Genomic DNA, 17,713 nt, shown 5'->3' on the forward strand with positions numbered 1-17,713 from the left:
ACAAATACTGCTTGATTGCACTATTATTAACTAAATATATTGTGTAAACTCATGACGTTAATAACTAGAATCTAGGTACCAGAAAATAGAATGAGGTTAGAGAATGGAAAGTTGAGGGTTAATCTGTGCAGAATTGTTAAAAAGGTTGTTCGTAAATCTTTTGAAATGAATAGACATGGTGAAAGCACATCATAGTGTTTTTAACTAGCAGTGCTAATATATGGGTATGACAGTGATTGAAAGGGAAAGTCTAAGGTCATGTATATTACCAGAAGGAAAGCTAAAAATTGTGACATAGGACTTATAGCTTTGTCCATATAAGACTGTTTTTACAAAATATGAATACAATTAAATTAGAAAGATGGAAACAATAGCTATGTACAGCAGGGGAAGCATAGATTGAGAAGTGATTATTAAGGGTAGAGCTTTTTTGTTTTTTATTATTATTATTAATGGAATAATGAAAATGCTGTACTACATGATTGAAGTGATAAATACACAACTATGTGATTATACCAAATACCATCGATTGTACACTTTGGATGGGTTGTGTGTTTTATTAATAGGTATCAATAAAATGTGATTTTTAAAATTAGCCTCAAATTCTGGGAATTCCTATTTTTAGAATATATTTTTCTGTCTAAAAAAACAGAAAAATGTGAGGTAAAAAGAGTCTGGCAGTAAAATAATCAAAAATTGAACATTTCAAAATGAGTGACTTTAAAAAAAGGTGAGAAACACCTTCAGTGGAAAAGTTTCAAGCCTAGGAAACTTGAAAATAGTTTGACATGAATTGGTGGGTGGCGATACTATTAAATGAGTTACAGGCAGAGGGAAAGAACACATTAAAAGACAGGAAATTAGTTAAAGTATCTTTGATACTTCCAGGTAGAGAGAACACATGTGGGAAATTATCAGTTTAGTCTGGAGGTCAGGTGTTCCTGTGGGAGGGCGGGGTTGGAGATGTAGTTTTAGAAGTCAACAGTAATTAGTAATAATAGCAGCAGCAGCAGCAGCAGAGCATGGAGGAAAGTGAAAGTAACTAATAAATGTAGGAAGGAACCATGAGAGCACCAGTATTTAAGGAGTAGAAATAGAAAGAAGAGCAGTGAACGAGACAAAGGATGATCAGAGAGGAAAGAAAACATCTAGGAGAAAATAAAAAGCTTTCCTGGTTCCTAGTTTACCAAAAGCCAAGAAATGAGAGTGCCTAATCAGCAACTAGATGGAATTGAATGAGGACTGAAAAGACAGCTGTGTTTTATTGTTGTTTTTTTAAAAGAACATTTTAGCCAGATGGTAAAAGTAGGTAGAGAACAGTATCAGATTAGAAAGTGGATGCAATGAGTGTAACATAGACCACAGTCTTTTGATGCTGAGAATGAGGTGAAAAATGTGTCTCTAACTTAAAAAGGGAAACGAAGTTAGGGGAAGGATTTGGGAGCTTTTTGGTGGGGGAAGAGTTATTTTTCACTTGTAGAAAGGGGAGGGATATGTATATCAAGGTCAAGGAAAGACCACCCTCTCAGGTTGAACCTGATTAAATTAGCATAAAATGATAGTAGTTGTCTACAGAATGTATTGAGGAGACTTGAAAAATATTCAGTTCAAATCACAATCATCCGAGTTTGTCCTCTGAATTAGAATGTAATTAGAAGAAATGACAAATAACATGACCATATGTACAAAAAAATGTTCTGTGCTGAAACTGAATGATTGAAGGTAACTTGATTTAATTTCAACCCACGTACCAAAGTTGTGATTTTCCCTCTTGTTTTGAAATCTTTTTGCTTACTGAAAATGTTATTACCTGTGCAATTGTTTTATACAGCTCTTATAGTTATATTCCATGTTTTGTTTCATTCTGTGCAATCTTTTGGCTACCAGTATTACCACAATACTTTCTTTTATTCAGATGGGCCAGTTTTACTATTCAGCCAAAGCATTCGATGTCCTAGAGAGGCTGGATCCCAATCCTGAATATTGGGAAGGCAAGAGGGGTGCCTGTGTGGGCATTTTCCAGATGATCTTAGCTGGAAGAGAACCCAAGTAAGTAAACAGACATTTTGCTGGTTTATGAGAGAAAAGCATTGTTTTCTTAGATGGCATCTTCTTCTGAAAACTCAAAAGTATAATTAAGTTTTAGACGGATGAATAAAATGCTAAGCTAAGGTGTTTTATATTTTATCTCATCTTTTTCCTCCAGAAATTTTTTTTTTTACTGTGCAGAATCAGGTCATTCTAAATCATATATTCAAAAGACATTGAGTCTAAAGTATAAGAGCAAGATGTATAATTGGCTTCAAATAAATCGCCATTTTCACAAAGGCTTCTTTCATTCTGCTCTTTCTTTGCCTTGTAGGCTTCAGGCTTCTTATCTTTTAGTTTAGTCCTCAAAGAATTAGGAATGGAGAGGATATAGCATTAGTATATAGGGTTGATAATTTTTCTTATTCAGGGTTTTTTGGGGGGGAGGAGGGGCTTCCCATATTGTAGGAAATACTGAGACATTAGATTACATAAAATTAAGTGGCTTATTGCTCCATTTGTAATAAAAATTAAAATACTTAAAACTAAATTCCATTTTCCAAAAATAACCATGGAATGTATTTGTTATTGATATATGAATAATATCATAATTTTATAATTACTTCCTGCTTCAGATCTATTTCCAAGCCTGAATAAGTAAAACTAAATAAGATTTAAAAAATAAAAGAATTCAGTTAAGTGAAAGAGGTTGCTTGAGGGAAAAATATCAGAGGTTTAAGGGAAGAGGGCCAGTAGGCAGTCATCTATATATCTGCTAAGGTTATAGGGAAGTTTTAGTATATATTGCTTAAAATGTTTTAACTTTAATTAATTTGAAATTTTAATTTAAATCTCTTTAAATTTTTTTTAAGTTCTTGGCATTTGCCAAATCCTAGTCCTTAAATCTCCTCTCTTCCATGTTTGTTAACATATTATTTCCTTTAAAGAAATTATATGTTCCTCTGACTTTGTAAAATTTTATAAGTGTGGTAGTGAGAACCAATACAATCACTGCCTTAAACAAATGAGAAATTTGAGACCCAGACACATTAAGTAACTTACTAGTGACAAGCTAGAGTTTAAGCCCAAGTCTTTCAACTCTTGGATTCCTACTGTGTCATACAGAATAACATAGAAATGGACCTATTTAAGTCATTTCAGAGAGGACAGAGTAATAGTATGTATAGAGATAGTGTAAGCAACAGGGAAAACTTGGGTTGGTGAGGAGTTGGCAGAATTTCCATTTTACTATGCTACCCTAAGATCAGGAAGCTAGGTCATTTATAATGGTTTATGAATACACTATTACCAAAAAAGCCCTACTCAAAGTGTATTAAGAAGTTAAGAGTTTACTTGTTAATTTTCATTCTTTATTGAAACACTTTGTCCTTTCAAATCTTTTTCTCAGAGAGACCCTCCGAGAAGTGCTACATTTACTGAGAAGCACTGGTAACACCCAAGTAGAGTACATCATCCGGATCATGAAGAAATGGGCCAAAGAAAACAGAGTACCTGTCTAAAATAGCTTCAGAGTCCTAGGAAACCTGTCACTACTTGGACGTAAAATTGGAAATCCTTTACCCTCAAGTGTAATGCAAGATGCAGGGCTCTATTTTACTGACATTTTCCTCCCGTTCTCTTCAAGCCTCAAGGTCAGTAACTGACTTGCTTAGCCCTGGCCACCTGGCTGAAATGCTGCGGCCCCTGTATGATCCCACAAGCAATAAGACTTTGGACTTATCTCGTGCCTTTCTTCCAAAAATGCTCAAAAGAGTTCTTTTGTGTAATTTACTGAGTCTAAGGAGAACAGTATAACTTCTTGTTTTTTATTAGCATTTCATAGCATATTCTCTTAGCTGCAATAACAAATATCTTTGAGGCTCAAGAGTCACCATCATTCTATCATTTCACATTTAGCCATCTCTGTACATTATCCTCTTTTACTGTGGAATTCCATCAAGGGTTTTGTAATGCATCCCTGAAACTTGGGACAACAGAGTCTATAACTATATAATTCAAAGAATGGCAGTGAGATCCTTTATCAGACTTTCCAGTCATTATAGATAATAGGTTTATGGAATTATTCTTTCAGCAATTGAATTATTGATGATCTCATTAGTTTTATCTCCAAATGCTTTAGATAACAAACAGGTTAGATTTTTTTCCTCATGTAACTTGCGGAATAAACATCACTTTTGAAAGTAAGGCTACAAAGATTTTATATATGTATTTGTGGCCATTTATTAATGTAAAGGCTAATTGTGGAAGCCCTTTGAAGGACCTTTTAATGGCTAGATTTTCCTAAGTTGTAATCCAGCCTCATGTTTCTTAGCTCTCACAACATAAGCCTACTGTAAAACTGAGCATTCTTAGGCTCACAACTTATTTTGAGAAAGTATACATGTTTATATATACCAGATTACTTTTGTTTCTACACCAGATTATTTTTTCTATATTTCAAGGTTCCTGGTGGTAGAGGTCTAGAAAGTGCAAAGCCATCGCTACCTAACAGAGAATGAATGGAAAAAGAAAGAGAATTCATAATTCCTTTGAAATACTAAGGACAGAATAATTCCTATAAACACTGCATCAGGTGTTGCACTTAGGCTCCCAACATCCTACTGTGGATCAAGAGGTTGTATAGAATGGAGATTGACACGTGGCAGAAATCAAGAAAGCCAACAAGAGAAGATGAAATCACTGAAGATAGCCTTTGTCTTCTGGACAGTTCTTTCATCTGTACTCAGGAATATGGCCAGTTTTCCTATTATTTATCTTAGACCTAGATCTAATCAGTTTAGAGCACATATCGAAAATAAGTTGGCCTTCCTTGTTAATGGAATTTTAGAAAACAGCTACATCATATTTCGTTTGGCAAAGTCTGTCTGTATAATGTTGTTCATACTTTTTCAGTATAACTAATTCTCGGCATCTAAAGTACACAGTGAGTCAAATCTGGGGAGAGCCTGCTATAATTTTTAGAATCTTTCTTGTAATTTACTTACCTCACTTAAAATACTAGAAAACACAATAGTGGAAAAGACTGAGATGGAACTCCTTAGTGGCTATGGCAATGAAATTTGTCTTCCAGTGAATTATTATTTTCAAATGTACTATACTTGAAAAAGCTTTTTCATTGGTGATAATTTACTTTAAAATGAGCTTTTGTTGAATGTAACACTCTCAATTCTTCCTAATATTTCCCTGTCTTTTGGACAAAAACATATTCTAAAAATAGCAATTCCCAGAATTTAAAAAGTTTTTAAACTATACAATTGAGCCAAAAACCAAAAACTAATTTAAAAAGAGGTACCATTCGATTCTGTTATTACTGAGAATAGACTTATGAAATGTCTATCAGGGTCTAAAGATTAAGATAGTATCTCACAGCTGTTTATTTCTTATATGTGATAATATAAGGGAGAGAGGAAAGTCCAAGCTTAGGAATGTAATGTGCACAGTTCATAGCTTCAATGTACTATTTATAATTTGTAAAATACATTACTTGCAAATGGAAAATATCTTTTACAATTATTTTTGTACTTAGAATTATATTACACTGTAATAAACCCAAATTAAAGTTTATCATTTGGTTCTTATTATGGTATTTTGTTGAATGTGATGAATTAGGGTCCTACAAATATCATGTCTTTTCTCCCCTTTCTTTACTGACCCTAGGATGAAGATAATATCAAAGTTTCAGGTCCCACCAGTTAGTTACTCTTTACAAGAGAATAAAGTAGATATTCCCTTAGAAGTCCTGTCCACTAAGAGACAAGGACTTCCTGCTGAAGCATATTAGATTTGTCTCTTTGCTGAGTTACACCCCTTCCAGATGTTGTATGGCCAGGGTCTAGAATAATACCTGGAACATAGAAAGCACTCAAATACTTGTTGACTAAATAACTGGTAGAGCAGGGATTTGTGAGACCTAATCTCATATATTCTAGTTCTCATCTATTTCTTGTTTTATTGTGTGCTGAGAATATGCCAGGTACTAGAGGTACAAAGATAAATAATGTATAGTCCCAGCCCTTAAGGAACTCAGTCTAACAGAACTATACACAAGAACATGGAATTAGAGTAATCAGGAGGAACAAGTTATTATGAGCTAGGAGAAGACGTTGGGAATTTTGTATCCCTGTAAATGGGGCATCTCCCACCTCACTTGGGAGAAGCAATCAGAATGGATGCTGAAATTCAGTAGTTGGCAGGATGCCCAGGCTTCTGCCTCACGTGCAGCATATGCAGCATACATCCAAGTGCACAGAATCCAAAGGACTGCTCTTCCCCTTTAAAGCCTGGTAAACTTAGAAAAGTTGCAAAGCAAGCAGGCATTATATCACAATACTTACATCTACTTTCTAATAGCAAAAGGGAACTAGGAATTTACTCATTCCTACATTCAGGATTCAATACGACTCAATTTGACTTATAGCCATCTTTCTTTTCTTCTTCATTCTATAAAGTACTTCTATATTAAGGTTTATAGTACTCAAACAATATTCCTGCCTATTTAGAGATGTTCTCAGAAAAGGAGAGCTAGAGGCCCGATGAGCATGCCTGTAGCCTACCTAAACTCTGGACTTCAGGAGTATGTGAAGAATCAACAGTCCACAATAAAATTCTAAATAAATATAATCAGTTGATGTGTATGTCTTACATGTGTAGTATCTGACAAGCTTGCAAATTTTTTAGCATCACCATTTTTTTAAATAAAATATGAATGCCAAATACAACCAGAAGCTACCCTAGTTCGTGGGCAAAGAAAGGGGAGGAAGGAAATGCAGGGGGGAGGTTCACCACTCAGGCTGCCTCCTCTTAGGTCACACAGTTTACAAACATCAGAATATGGGGAAGAAGTGCCCTTCTAGGACAACCTCAGGTGAGAAGACAATGGGAAGCTCAGATTTAAGCATTCATAGCATAAACTCTAGATACATTTTATCTAAATTGTTTATCATATATTTGTCCATTCATTTATTCAGGTATTTATTTGGCCAGTTATATCCCACTTTGTTACAGAAAGAATTTTTCATATATATACAAAACAAAATATGAATCAGTAGATGTCATTTAATAGTAAAGGAAGCTAAGAGTAAAAATATACAAAATTATATATCAGAATTACTAAAGATGGGCCAGAAATTCATTTTCAAGCTTCCTACCAACCAAAGGGTAAAAATACAACCAGCGACAAAATTCAGTCTGTGTAAATGAACTAAGCGGTGTGCTCATTTGAGTCTTGTGTGAACCCCCAGAAAATCCTGTTCTTAAAGCAAACCCATTTCTGAGCCTGTAAACCCATTGTAGATGGAACTTTTTGGTTAGATCATATCAGTTAAGGGCCTTTGATTAGATTGCAGGACCCAGGTAGGTCGTAATCCTCTTACTAGAGTCCTTTATAAATGGAGGACTGAAAAACTGCAGACACAGAGAAACCCTAAGAGGCTAGAATCAAGGTAGCACAGATGCGTGGAAAAAGGCCCCTAAGAGGCTGAAAGAAGAAAGGCCTGGAGAAGAGGGGAGAGATGAGACATATGCCTGATCTCCCACAGCTGAGCTTGGGGAGAAATTTTTTTTTAAATTTTATTCATTTTGTAAAAATATTACATTCAAAAAATATGAGGTCCCATTCAACCCCACCACCCCCATCCCACCACTCCCTCCCCAGCAACACTCACTCCCTTCATCATGACACATCCATTGCATTTGGTAAGTACATCTCTGGGCATCTCTGCACCTCATGGTCAATGGTCCACATGATAGCCCATACTCTCCCACTTTCCATCCAGTGGGCCCTGGGAGGATTTACAATGACCGGTGATTGTCAGCTTGGGGAGAAATTAAGCCTGGAGGAGAAGGCAGAGACCCAGATTGGCAGAGCTGCCATTGTGTCTTGCCACGTGGCAGGAGTCCAGGACCTTTGGTAAGACAGCATCTCTGATGATGTCTTGATTTGGACATTTTCAAGCCTCAGAACTGTAAGCTTTTAACCTAATGAATACCCATTATGGGGAAGTGGATGTGGTTGAAGCAAGTGGGCTCCTGTCTACCATATGGGAGGTCCAGGGTTCAATTCTTTAGGCCTCCTGGTGAAGGCAAGCTGGCCTGAGCAGAGAGAGCTGGCCCACATGGAGCACTAGTCCATAGGGCAAGCTGGCTCCAGCAGAGTGCTGGCCTATACAGGAGTGCTGGTTCATGTAAGTGCTGGCCCATGCAGCAAGTTGGCCCATGCAGAGAGCTGGTGCAGCAAGATGATGCAACAAAAAGAGACACAGAGGGGAGACAATAAGAGATGCAGATGACCAGGATGCTGAGGTGGTACAAGAGATTGAGCACCTCTCTCCCACTCCAGAAGGTCCCAGGATTGGTTCCCGGTGGTGCCTAATGAGAAGACAAGCAGACATAGAACACACAGTGAATGGACACAGAGAGCAGACAACGAAATGGGGGGAATAAATAATTTTTAAATAAATTTCCATTATAAAAGTCAACCTATTTCTGCCATATTGCTCCCAGCAGCTTTTAGCAAATAAAATGGGGGGAGGGGAGGGGCGGAGAGGGGAGGAAATTGATTATTCAGTGATACCTCATTGTTATGGTTTCCGAATTAGGTTTCTCTGCACTATAACTTGCATTGTAACTTGAACATAATGTACAATATGCTTAACAAGAATTTGAAGGGACTTTATTGTTCCTCTAAATATGCCAGGTCTTTCCAACTGAAAAAGAACTGTACAATTAATAATTATATTTTGCCCTTCTACTTCTAATTTTCACTATAAAATATAATTATGGATATTTTCCTTTGCCAGATTTTGACTGGGGAATAAATATTAATGTGGTGGAGCTGAGACATATCATTCAAGTTTCAAAAATTACAAGTGCATGGTAAGATGAAAATGTAATTAACAGGAAAAATAGGTATAATTTGGGGCCATTTTTGGGACTAGGGAATTATCTTGAATAACATTTCAATGACAGATACAGGCCATTGTATATCATGTAATAACTTGCAAAAATGGCAGGAGAAAGTGTAAACTACAATGCAAACTATAATCATCGCTTAGTGGCAATGCTCCAAAATGTGTTCATCAATTGTGACAAATGTACCACACTAATGATGTTGCTGATGTGGAAAATGTAGGAGGGCTAGGGAGTGGGGCATGTGGGAATCCCCTATATTTTTTGTGTAACATTTATGTAATCTAAGTTTCTTTTTAAAAATAAAAATAAAAAAGTAAACAAAACAAAACAAAAAACAGTAATTAAAGAATAATTGCAATGTACTGTAAAAGCAATGAGATGATGGTATAGTGTAGTGTATACATTTACTGAGGAAATTCAAAGGGGAAAATCATCGTGAAGTAGGTTAAATAGAAAAGGCTACATGGGAGAAGGGAGTGTTAAACTGAAACTTGAAGTATAAAATTTAGCTAGTGTATTAGTTAGCCAAAGAGGTGCTGATGCAAAATATCATAACTCTGTTGGCTTTAACAAAGGGTATTTATTTGGGATAGAAGCTTACAGTTACCAGGCCATAAAGAGTAAGTTACTTCCCTCACCAAAGTCTGTTGCCACATGTTAGAACAAAATGGCTGCTGACATCTGCAAGGGTTCAGCCTCACTCTTCCTCTGGAGGCTCTGTGGGCCCATCTTCTTTTAATATTAGCTGTAGGTTGGGATAAGTCTTGTGTCTCTCCTGGGGCTCATTTCTCTACGGGCTCTGCTGCTCAGGCCTCTGGTCTCTGCAGCTGCAAAGTATCAGATGAACGGCTCATCTCGGTCTAAGGACCCATGTGGATTCCTCTGTGTTCTTCTCCTGTGTTTACTTCCTGGGGTTTCAGCATCCCAAAACTCCAGCATGAAAACTCTAACTTTCTTTTCTGCCATGTTGTTTTCTCCGTGAGTCCCCATCCGCCAAGGGGGCAGAGAGGCAACATCCTACTGATATGGCCATTGCAAAGCCTTACTCATTATTTAATCAGTAAAAGTGAAACCTCTGAATCCAGTCCAATCTAATATACCCAGAGGAACATATCAGTTCACAAACATAATTCAGTATCTATTATTGGAATTCATAAACAATATCAAACTGCTACAGCTAGGTAGGAGATAAGTAAACAAGTATGCAGATTCAGTTAACAGCTTAAATGAAGTCCGTGATATTTATGAATGTTTAGATATTTAATCTTAACTTTGTTCCTATTCTTGATCTATTTTCACATAGACATTAATCTGTTCCTTGGAAAAAGGTGTGGCCCTATCTTATAGTTTCACACTATGACCCAGCATTTCCACCCTTAGGTATATGCCCAAGAGAAACTCCTGCACATACAAACCAGGAGGTATGTACAAGAATGATCACCATAGCACTGTTGCCAATAGGAAAAACCTGGAAAGAACCCAAATACCCTTTGACAGGAGGGTGGATAAATAAACTGTAGAAACATTACAATGGAATATTATATAAAATATATGAACTACAGTTCTCTTGCAACAAAGTGGGTAAATCTTAGCAATATATCGCTTACAACTTGAAACACTTTTTATGGGCCAAAGACAACCAAAATATGAACAATCTAAAGGAAAGCAAAAGAATAACGAACACAGGAGTCAGGATGGCAGTTCCTGAGAGTAGGGGTAGCAGGGTGCTGGGATGGAAAAGAGGTCACATAGATAAACACATTATTGTTGTATAGTGAGTCACAAGGATTTATTCTTTATTTCAAATATATAAATAAGTAGCTAAATAAAGGAGAAATTGTGAGAGTGTCTTAAACCAAAGATTATTCCCAAACCAAAATCCTGTGCATTAAAGTAAAAAAAAACCAATTTTTAAAATACATTCCTAAATGTAAATGATTATCTTCAAATGGTGGGATTAGACAATTGTGCTTTATATTCTTATTTTCTTTCTGTATTTTCCAATTTTATTCAATGAGTACATGTTACTTGTATTAGAAACAAAACATTTAAATAATTGTGAAATATTTTTAGAAAAACAAAAAGCAGATCTTCAGCTTCATAATGCTGTCATATCATCTAATACCTAGACCTTATTCATACTTCACCCATTGTATCCAAAATGGACTTAATTACAATCAGGATCCAGACAAAGTTCAACACTGCACATAACTGTAATTTTCCTTAAATTTATTTTTAAACAGATACTCCCCTCCCACACACACACTTTTCTTAAGCCAATGATTTGTTAGAGAAACTGGGTCATTTGTGCCATGGAATATCCCGTAATCTGAATTTAGTTTATTGCTTCCATGTGATATTATTGAACTTCTTCCTATCTAACTCAAATTGCCTTTAAACTGATAGTTAGATTGGAAGACCTGTGTAGATTCAACTTCAATTATTTTATGTTTCCTAGGTGGTACATCATATCAGGAGATTCATAAAGTCTGACTTCAGCGATGTTAAGATGATCAGTAGGTTCAAGTGCGGTCAGTCTGATTCCCCTGATCCTTCCATTGCAAAGCTCACAATCAACTTTTTATTTAACAATCATGCTTTGATCCATTATTTCATTTAGGGTTGCAAAATAGTGATTTACTAATACTGTAATTCATTCTCTTACTTTTTAGCTGAAACTCTATAAAGAAGATATTTCCCTCATTAACTATTTGGTTACTATGAAAAGGTTTTTGCATAGGAAAAGTAGGGAAAGCGTTTCTTTTTCTCAATTATCAGAGTAATGAATTGTTGCCCTAGCAACCTCCAGGAGTAACTAGTGAGATTTTTCTTTTTTTTTAGTATCATTATGAATCCATGGAATTTTTCATATTTTATAGGTATCAATTAATTACAGACATTGTTCACCTCAGTGTTCCAGTTTCCCAATCTTAGGCTAACAAGAGATCCTTTAAATTGATTCCTGTGAACTTTAACATGACTTCAGTAGTTATTAACAGCTTTGCTGCTTTTTGGCACAGCATGTCCCTGACTTATCTTTTCCAGTCTTGGAATTTGTTTTTCTGCAGAGACTAGGAATTTGTGTTGACTTTTAATCTAAAATGTTTCTTATATCCATCCCTTCCTTCTCTATCACTACGGCACTTGTACCTAGGAATCCAAGCCATAGGTGAGGAACTTGGAAAAATTTTGCATGATAAACAAATGAACCTCACTCGAAATCAAAGGCATGCAACTATAATTTTTTTCACTTATCAGTTGTGCAAAGATGAAAAGTTTGAGGACAACCAGTTTGGAAGGGGTGATAAATAAAACTCATGCTCCAATGGTAGGAATATATATAGGTACTATCTTTCCTTGACAAGCAGTCTGGCAATATGTATCAGAAAGTAGAATCTCCTCTGACCCATTATTTCCATATCTAGGAATTTATTCTAAAGAAATAATTGGAAAGTTGCTTAAAAATACATGCAGAAGGGTATGTTTATAATGCTGTATAATATGTTTCTATGTATAATATGTTTATAATGCTGTAAAAAGAAAACAACTTTTAAGCCATAAAAAGTATGGAATGGTGACACATGCTACAATATGGATGAACCTTAAAAACATTGTGCTACATGAAATAAGCCAGCATAAAAGAGTAAATATTTTATTATTCCATTTATATGAAATATCAATAGAATAAGCAAATTCATAGAATCAAAGTAGATTAGAGGTTACCAAGAGATGAGGGAAGGGAAAATGGGGACTTATTGATTAGAGGGTACAGAGTTTCTATTTGGGATGATGACAAAGATATGGTAAAGGATGGTAGTGGTGATGGTTTCACAACATTGTGACTGTAATTAATGCAACTGAATTGTACACTTAAAAAAGGCTAAAATGACAAATTTTACTATATTTACATATCATATATATATAACCACAGTAAAAATATGTGTTACAGGAAATCCTGGCAAGAATATGGAGAAACTGAATCACTTACACATTGCTGTTGAGAATATAAAACGATATAGATACTCTGGAAACAGTTTGGCAAGGTTCTTAAAGAAAGTAAGAATGCAATTACCATACAACTCAGCAATTGCACTCCTAGGATCTTATCCTAGAGAAATGAAGACTTACGTTCATGCAAAAACCTGTATACAGTCAAAGTGATTTACAGATTTGACACCATCCTGGTCAAATTTCAGTTGCCTTTTTGCAGAAATAGAAAAATTAATCATCAAATTCATATGGAATGGGAAGCAGCTGTGGCTCAATCGATAGGGCTCCCATCTACCATATGGGAGTGCATGTGTCTTTCCAGAATCTGCTGATCAACTGATTAGGGTTCCTGCACAGCTCGTCTGACCTACTTCAGTTCAAGCCAATGACCACCAACACCACACCGACCAACACCACGTCGACTCCTCCAATTCAGCAGCTGGCAGGGCTGATGCTCAACGACACCAACGACACCCCCACACCAAGAGGAGGCCCAATCCAACAACGCAGACGCCCTCGTCAAAGACAACCACCCCCCTCAACGCCTTCGCACCTGAGCTGGGGCCACGTCAAAGCATTGGCTGCTCAGGCCCAAAGAATGACGCCACCACCGCAGACACCTGAGACTCTGTTCCTAATGATGTGTGCTATCTTGACTGTAAACTCGGGGGCTCACGCCCAACCCACACAAGGACTCTGAGCACTGGTGAAACACCCGCCACTTTTCCTCCCAGTGCCCCAAACCACCTCACAATTCCCCACAACCTGGGTCTCCAATTGTTCCTTCAATCTTCCTTGTTACCCCTTCGATTCATCTTCAATGCGTACCAACATCACCCTCAATCATACTCTAGTAGATCAAATAACTATCCCAGACTTAAGTTTTGTCCAACAAGCCTTAGCGAAATTTGTTAGTATGTTCCACCCTGAAACCCTAGCCAGTTATCCCATCATTGGTGCCTTGATTATCTTAGTAATTATCGTATGGAGATACTCCCACAAAAAACAAACTCTCCACACCTCCCTCACCAAAATACAACTAATTCAACTTGCTTTATTCAATAAAAAGGGGGGAGATGAGGGAAGGCCCAACAGTGCAGCCGTCCAAGCCATGAGACTTGCGCTACAAGACACAGGACTATGAGTAAACTCTAGCCCCCACATGCCCTTGAGTAAACTTAGGGATGGTCTTCAAAGCGCTGAGTCACGGGGCGAGGACAGTGTACATGTGCCGCGCCGCCATTTCATCTCCTTCCGCCATTTTGTCTAGTAAATCTACAGTTACCATATATAGACATATTGCTGTCCCAACCAATCAGATAATGTTTCCGCTGTTCACCCTATATAACTCCCGTCCACTACCCCTTCCCCGGACTCACTCACAGATCACGCATAAGCCCGCGTGCCCTGGCTCCCCCGCTTCTGCCAATAAAGCTGTCTACTTCTCCTGGCCAGTGGCTTACGTGAGTTTGTAGCGCGGTCCCCCTTCGCTGACTAGCAGCCCCGGCCAGCAGTCCCCAGCGCACGGCTGGTGAGGTGTGTCGACAGCCCGCGGCTGGTGAAGGCGGTGCGAGGAAGGCTTCCAGCAGCCACCGGGGCAGCGGCGGAGAAAGCGAACCAACATCCGTGCCAGCGGCGCGACTCCCCGCCAACATGGGAGGCTCTGCGTTCGCGTCCTGGGGCCTCCATGTGAAAGCAAGCTGGCCAACATGCCATGGACAGCTGGCACAGCAAGAGGATACAAAAACAAAAAAAGGAGACAAGCGAAAAACATAGAACATGCAGTGAATGGACACTGAGAGCAGACAGCAAGCAAGCCACAAGGGGGGGGATTAAATTTAAAAATTAAAAAACAAAAATTCATATGGAATGTCAAGGGACCTGAATAGCAAAAAAAACCTTGAAAAAGAAGAATAAAGTTGGAGAACTCCAACTACCCCATTAAAAACATACTACAAAGCTACTGTCATCAAGAGAGTATGGTATTGGCATAATGATAGAGATATATAGGCCAATGGACTAGAATTAAAAGTTTAGAAATAAACTCACATTTCTATGGTCAGTTGATTTTTGACAAGAGTGCCAAGTCCATTTGAGGAAAAGGTCGCTTCAACAAATGGTGCTGGATTAACGGGATATCTACATGCAAAAGAATGAAAGTGAACCCTGACATCATACCATACAGAAAAATTAATTCAAAATGGATCAATGATCTAAATATAAGAGATAGAATTATAAAATTCTTAGAAGAAAATATAGGGACAAATAAATCTTCAGGGCCTTATATTAGGCAATGCATTCTTAGATTTTATACCAAAAGTACAAATAGATTGGACCTCACCAAAATTAAAGCACTTTGTGCATCAAAGAACATCATCATGAAAGTGAAAGGACAATGTACAGAATGGAAGAAAATATTTGAAAATCTATGGGTTTAATATCCAGAATATATAAAGAACTCCTATGTCCCAAAAATGAAAAAGACAATGCCATTATTTTAAATGGGCAAAGGACTTGATAGACATTTCTCCAAAGAAGATAAGCAAATGGCCAATAAGCACATGAAAAGATGCTCAATATCATTAGTCATTAGGAAAGTGCAAGTCAAAACCACAATAAATTACTGTTTCACACCTGTGAAGATGCCTTTAAAAAATAAAAAAATAAAAACCAGAAAATACTCAGTGTTGGTGAGGAGGTAGAGAAAATGGAACCTTCATACATTGTTCTAGGAAGGTAAAATGCTGCAGTCACTGTGGAAAATATTTTGTTGCTTCCTCCAGACGTTAAACATAGAATTACCACATGAACCAGGAATTCCAATGTTAGGTAGTGTTTGTTCTCTAAACTGCTCAAGAAAATACCATGAAACGGTTTGGCTTAATGGGAATTTATTTGCTCATGGTTTTGAGGCTAGGAAAATATAAAAATCAAGGCATCGTCAAGGCGATGCTTTCTCCCCAAAGACTGTGGCATAGTGGGGCTGGCTGCCAGCAATACTTCGTCCTTAGTTTGTCACATGGCAAGACATGTGGCAGCATTTTCCTGTTCCCTTCCTTCTCTTCCGAGTTGGGTTCTGTTGGTTTCAGCTTTTGGCTGCTCTGTCTGTGGCTTTCTCTCTCTCTGCCTGAATTTCATTCTCTTATAAAGGACTCCAGTAATAAGATAAAGACACATCCTAACTGAGGTTGGTCACACCTTACCTGAAGGTGCCTCATCAAAAGATTGTACTTACAATGGGTTCACACCCACAGGAATGGATTAACTTTAAGAACATGTTTTTCTGGGGTACATACAGCTTCAAACCACCACAGGTATACACCCTGAAGAATGAAAAGCAGGGCTTCAAACAGATAATTTGTTCACCAATGTTCATAGCAGCATTATTCACAATAGATAGGTAGAAACAAACCAAGCATCCATTGATAGAAGAATGGGTCAACAAACTGTGATCGTTCATACAACGGAATATTATCCAACCATAAAAAGTAATGAAGTTGTGATATATGCCCCAACATGGATGAAACTTGAAAACATTATGCGATGTAAAATAAGGCAGATAAAAAGGGACTATATTTTATGATTCTGCTTATATGAAATATTAGAATAATCAAATACAAAGAGACAAAGTATATTAGCAGTTACCTGGCTGGGGAGAAGGGGGATAAATAGTTATTGCTTAGTGGGAAAAGAGTTTCTGTTTTGGGTGGTGAAAAAGTTTTAGTAATGGAAGGTGATAGTAACAAAACATTGTAAAAGAAATAAATGCCACTGAATTGTACTTAAAAAGGTTCAACTGACAAATTTTATATTATTTAAATGTCACCACAATTTAAAAACCCTATCCACAAATGTTTATAGCTGCTTTATTCATAGTAGCTAAAAACTGGAAACAACCCAGATGCCCTTCAATGGATGAATGATTAAACAAACTACAGCCATGCCATGGAATACTACTCAATTAAAAAGAAATGAACTACTGAAACACACAACGACCTGGATGGTAAGCTAAGTGACAAAGTCAATCCCAATAGGTTATATAATATATGATTCCATTAATGTAGCATATTTGAGATGACAAAATTATAGATTAGTGGTTGTCAGAGATTATAGAGCAAACAAATGCAGAAGGAAGGTAGATGTGCAATTAAAAGGGCAACATGAAAGATCCCTGTTGTGAAGGAAATGCTCTGTATCTTGACTATATCAATCTACTGGTTTTACTATTATACTACAGTTTTGCAAGATGCTATCATTGAGAAGTGGATGTGGCTCAAGCAGTTAGGCTCCCGTCTACCATATGGGAGGTCCAGGGTTCAATTCCTGGGGCCTCCTGGTGAAGGCAAGCTGGTCCACACAGTGAGCTGGCCTGAGTGGAGAGCTGGCCCACGTGGAGAGCTGGCCCATGCAGGAATGCTGGCCCACATGGTAAGCTGGCCTAAGCAGAGAGCTGGTGCAGCAAGATGATGCAACAAAAAGAGACACGGAGGAAAGACAATAAGAGACACAGAAGACCAGGGAGCTGAGGTGGCACAAGAGGTTGAGCACCTCTCTCCCACTCCGGAAGGTCCCAAGATTGGTTCCTGGTACCACCTAAAGAGAAGGCAAAGAGACACAGAAAAATGCACAGTAAATGGACACAGAGAGCAGACAATGGGGTGGGGATGGGGGATAAATAAATAAATTTTTTTTTTAAATGCTATCATTGGGGAAACCTGGTTAAAGTGTACACAGGATCTCTTACAACTGCATGTGAATCTACAAT

The 17,713-nt window shown here is 37.5% G+C and overlaps 1 protein-coding gene across 3 annotated transcripts in view; it reads left to right on the forward strand.

Annotated features, from left to right (window-relative positions):
- IFT56 (intraflagellar transport 56) overlaps positions 1 to 5,613 on the forward strand; it is a 54,187-nt gene extending 48,574 nt beyond the window's left edge. For 2 of the 3 annotated variants that reach the window (XM_004462130.3, XM_058297445.2), the window contains 2 exons: positions 1,916 to 2,049; positions 3,437 to 5,613. In XM_004462130.3, the coding sequence (XP_004462187.1) occupies positions 1,916 to 2,049; positions 3,437 to 3,548 (246 nt within the window). In that variant the 3' untranslated portion in view covers positions 3,549 to 5,613. The remainder of the gene's footprint in view (positions 1 to 1,915; positions 2,050 to 3,436) is intronic. The other variant, XR_002797488.2, reaches the window with a different exon arrangement.
- The last annotated feature ends 12,100 nt before the right edge of the window (positions 5,614 to 17,713 follow it).

Source organism: Dasypus novemcinctus, chromosome 5, assembly GCF_030445035.2.
Source record: "Dasypus novemcinctus isolate mDasNov1 chromosome 5, mDasNov1.1.hap2, whole genome shotgun sequence".
Taxonomy (NCBI): Eukaryota; Metazoa; Chordata; class Mammalia; order Cingulata; family Dasypodidae; genus Dasypus; species Dasypus novemcinctus.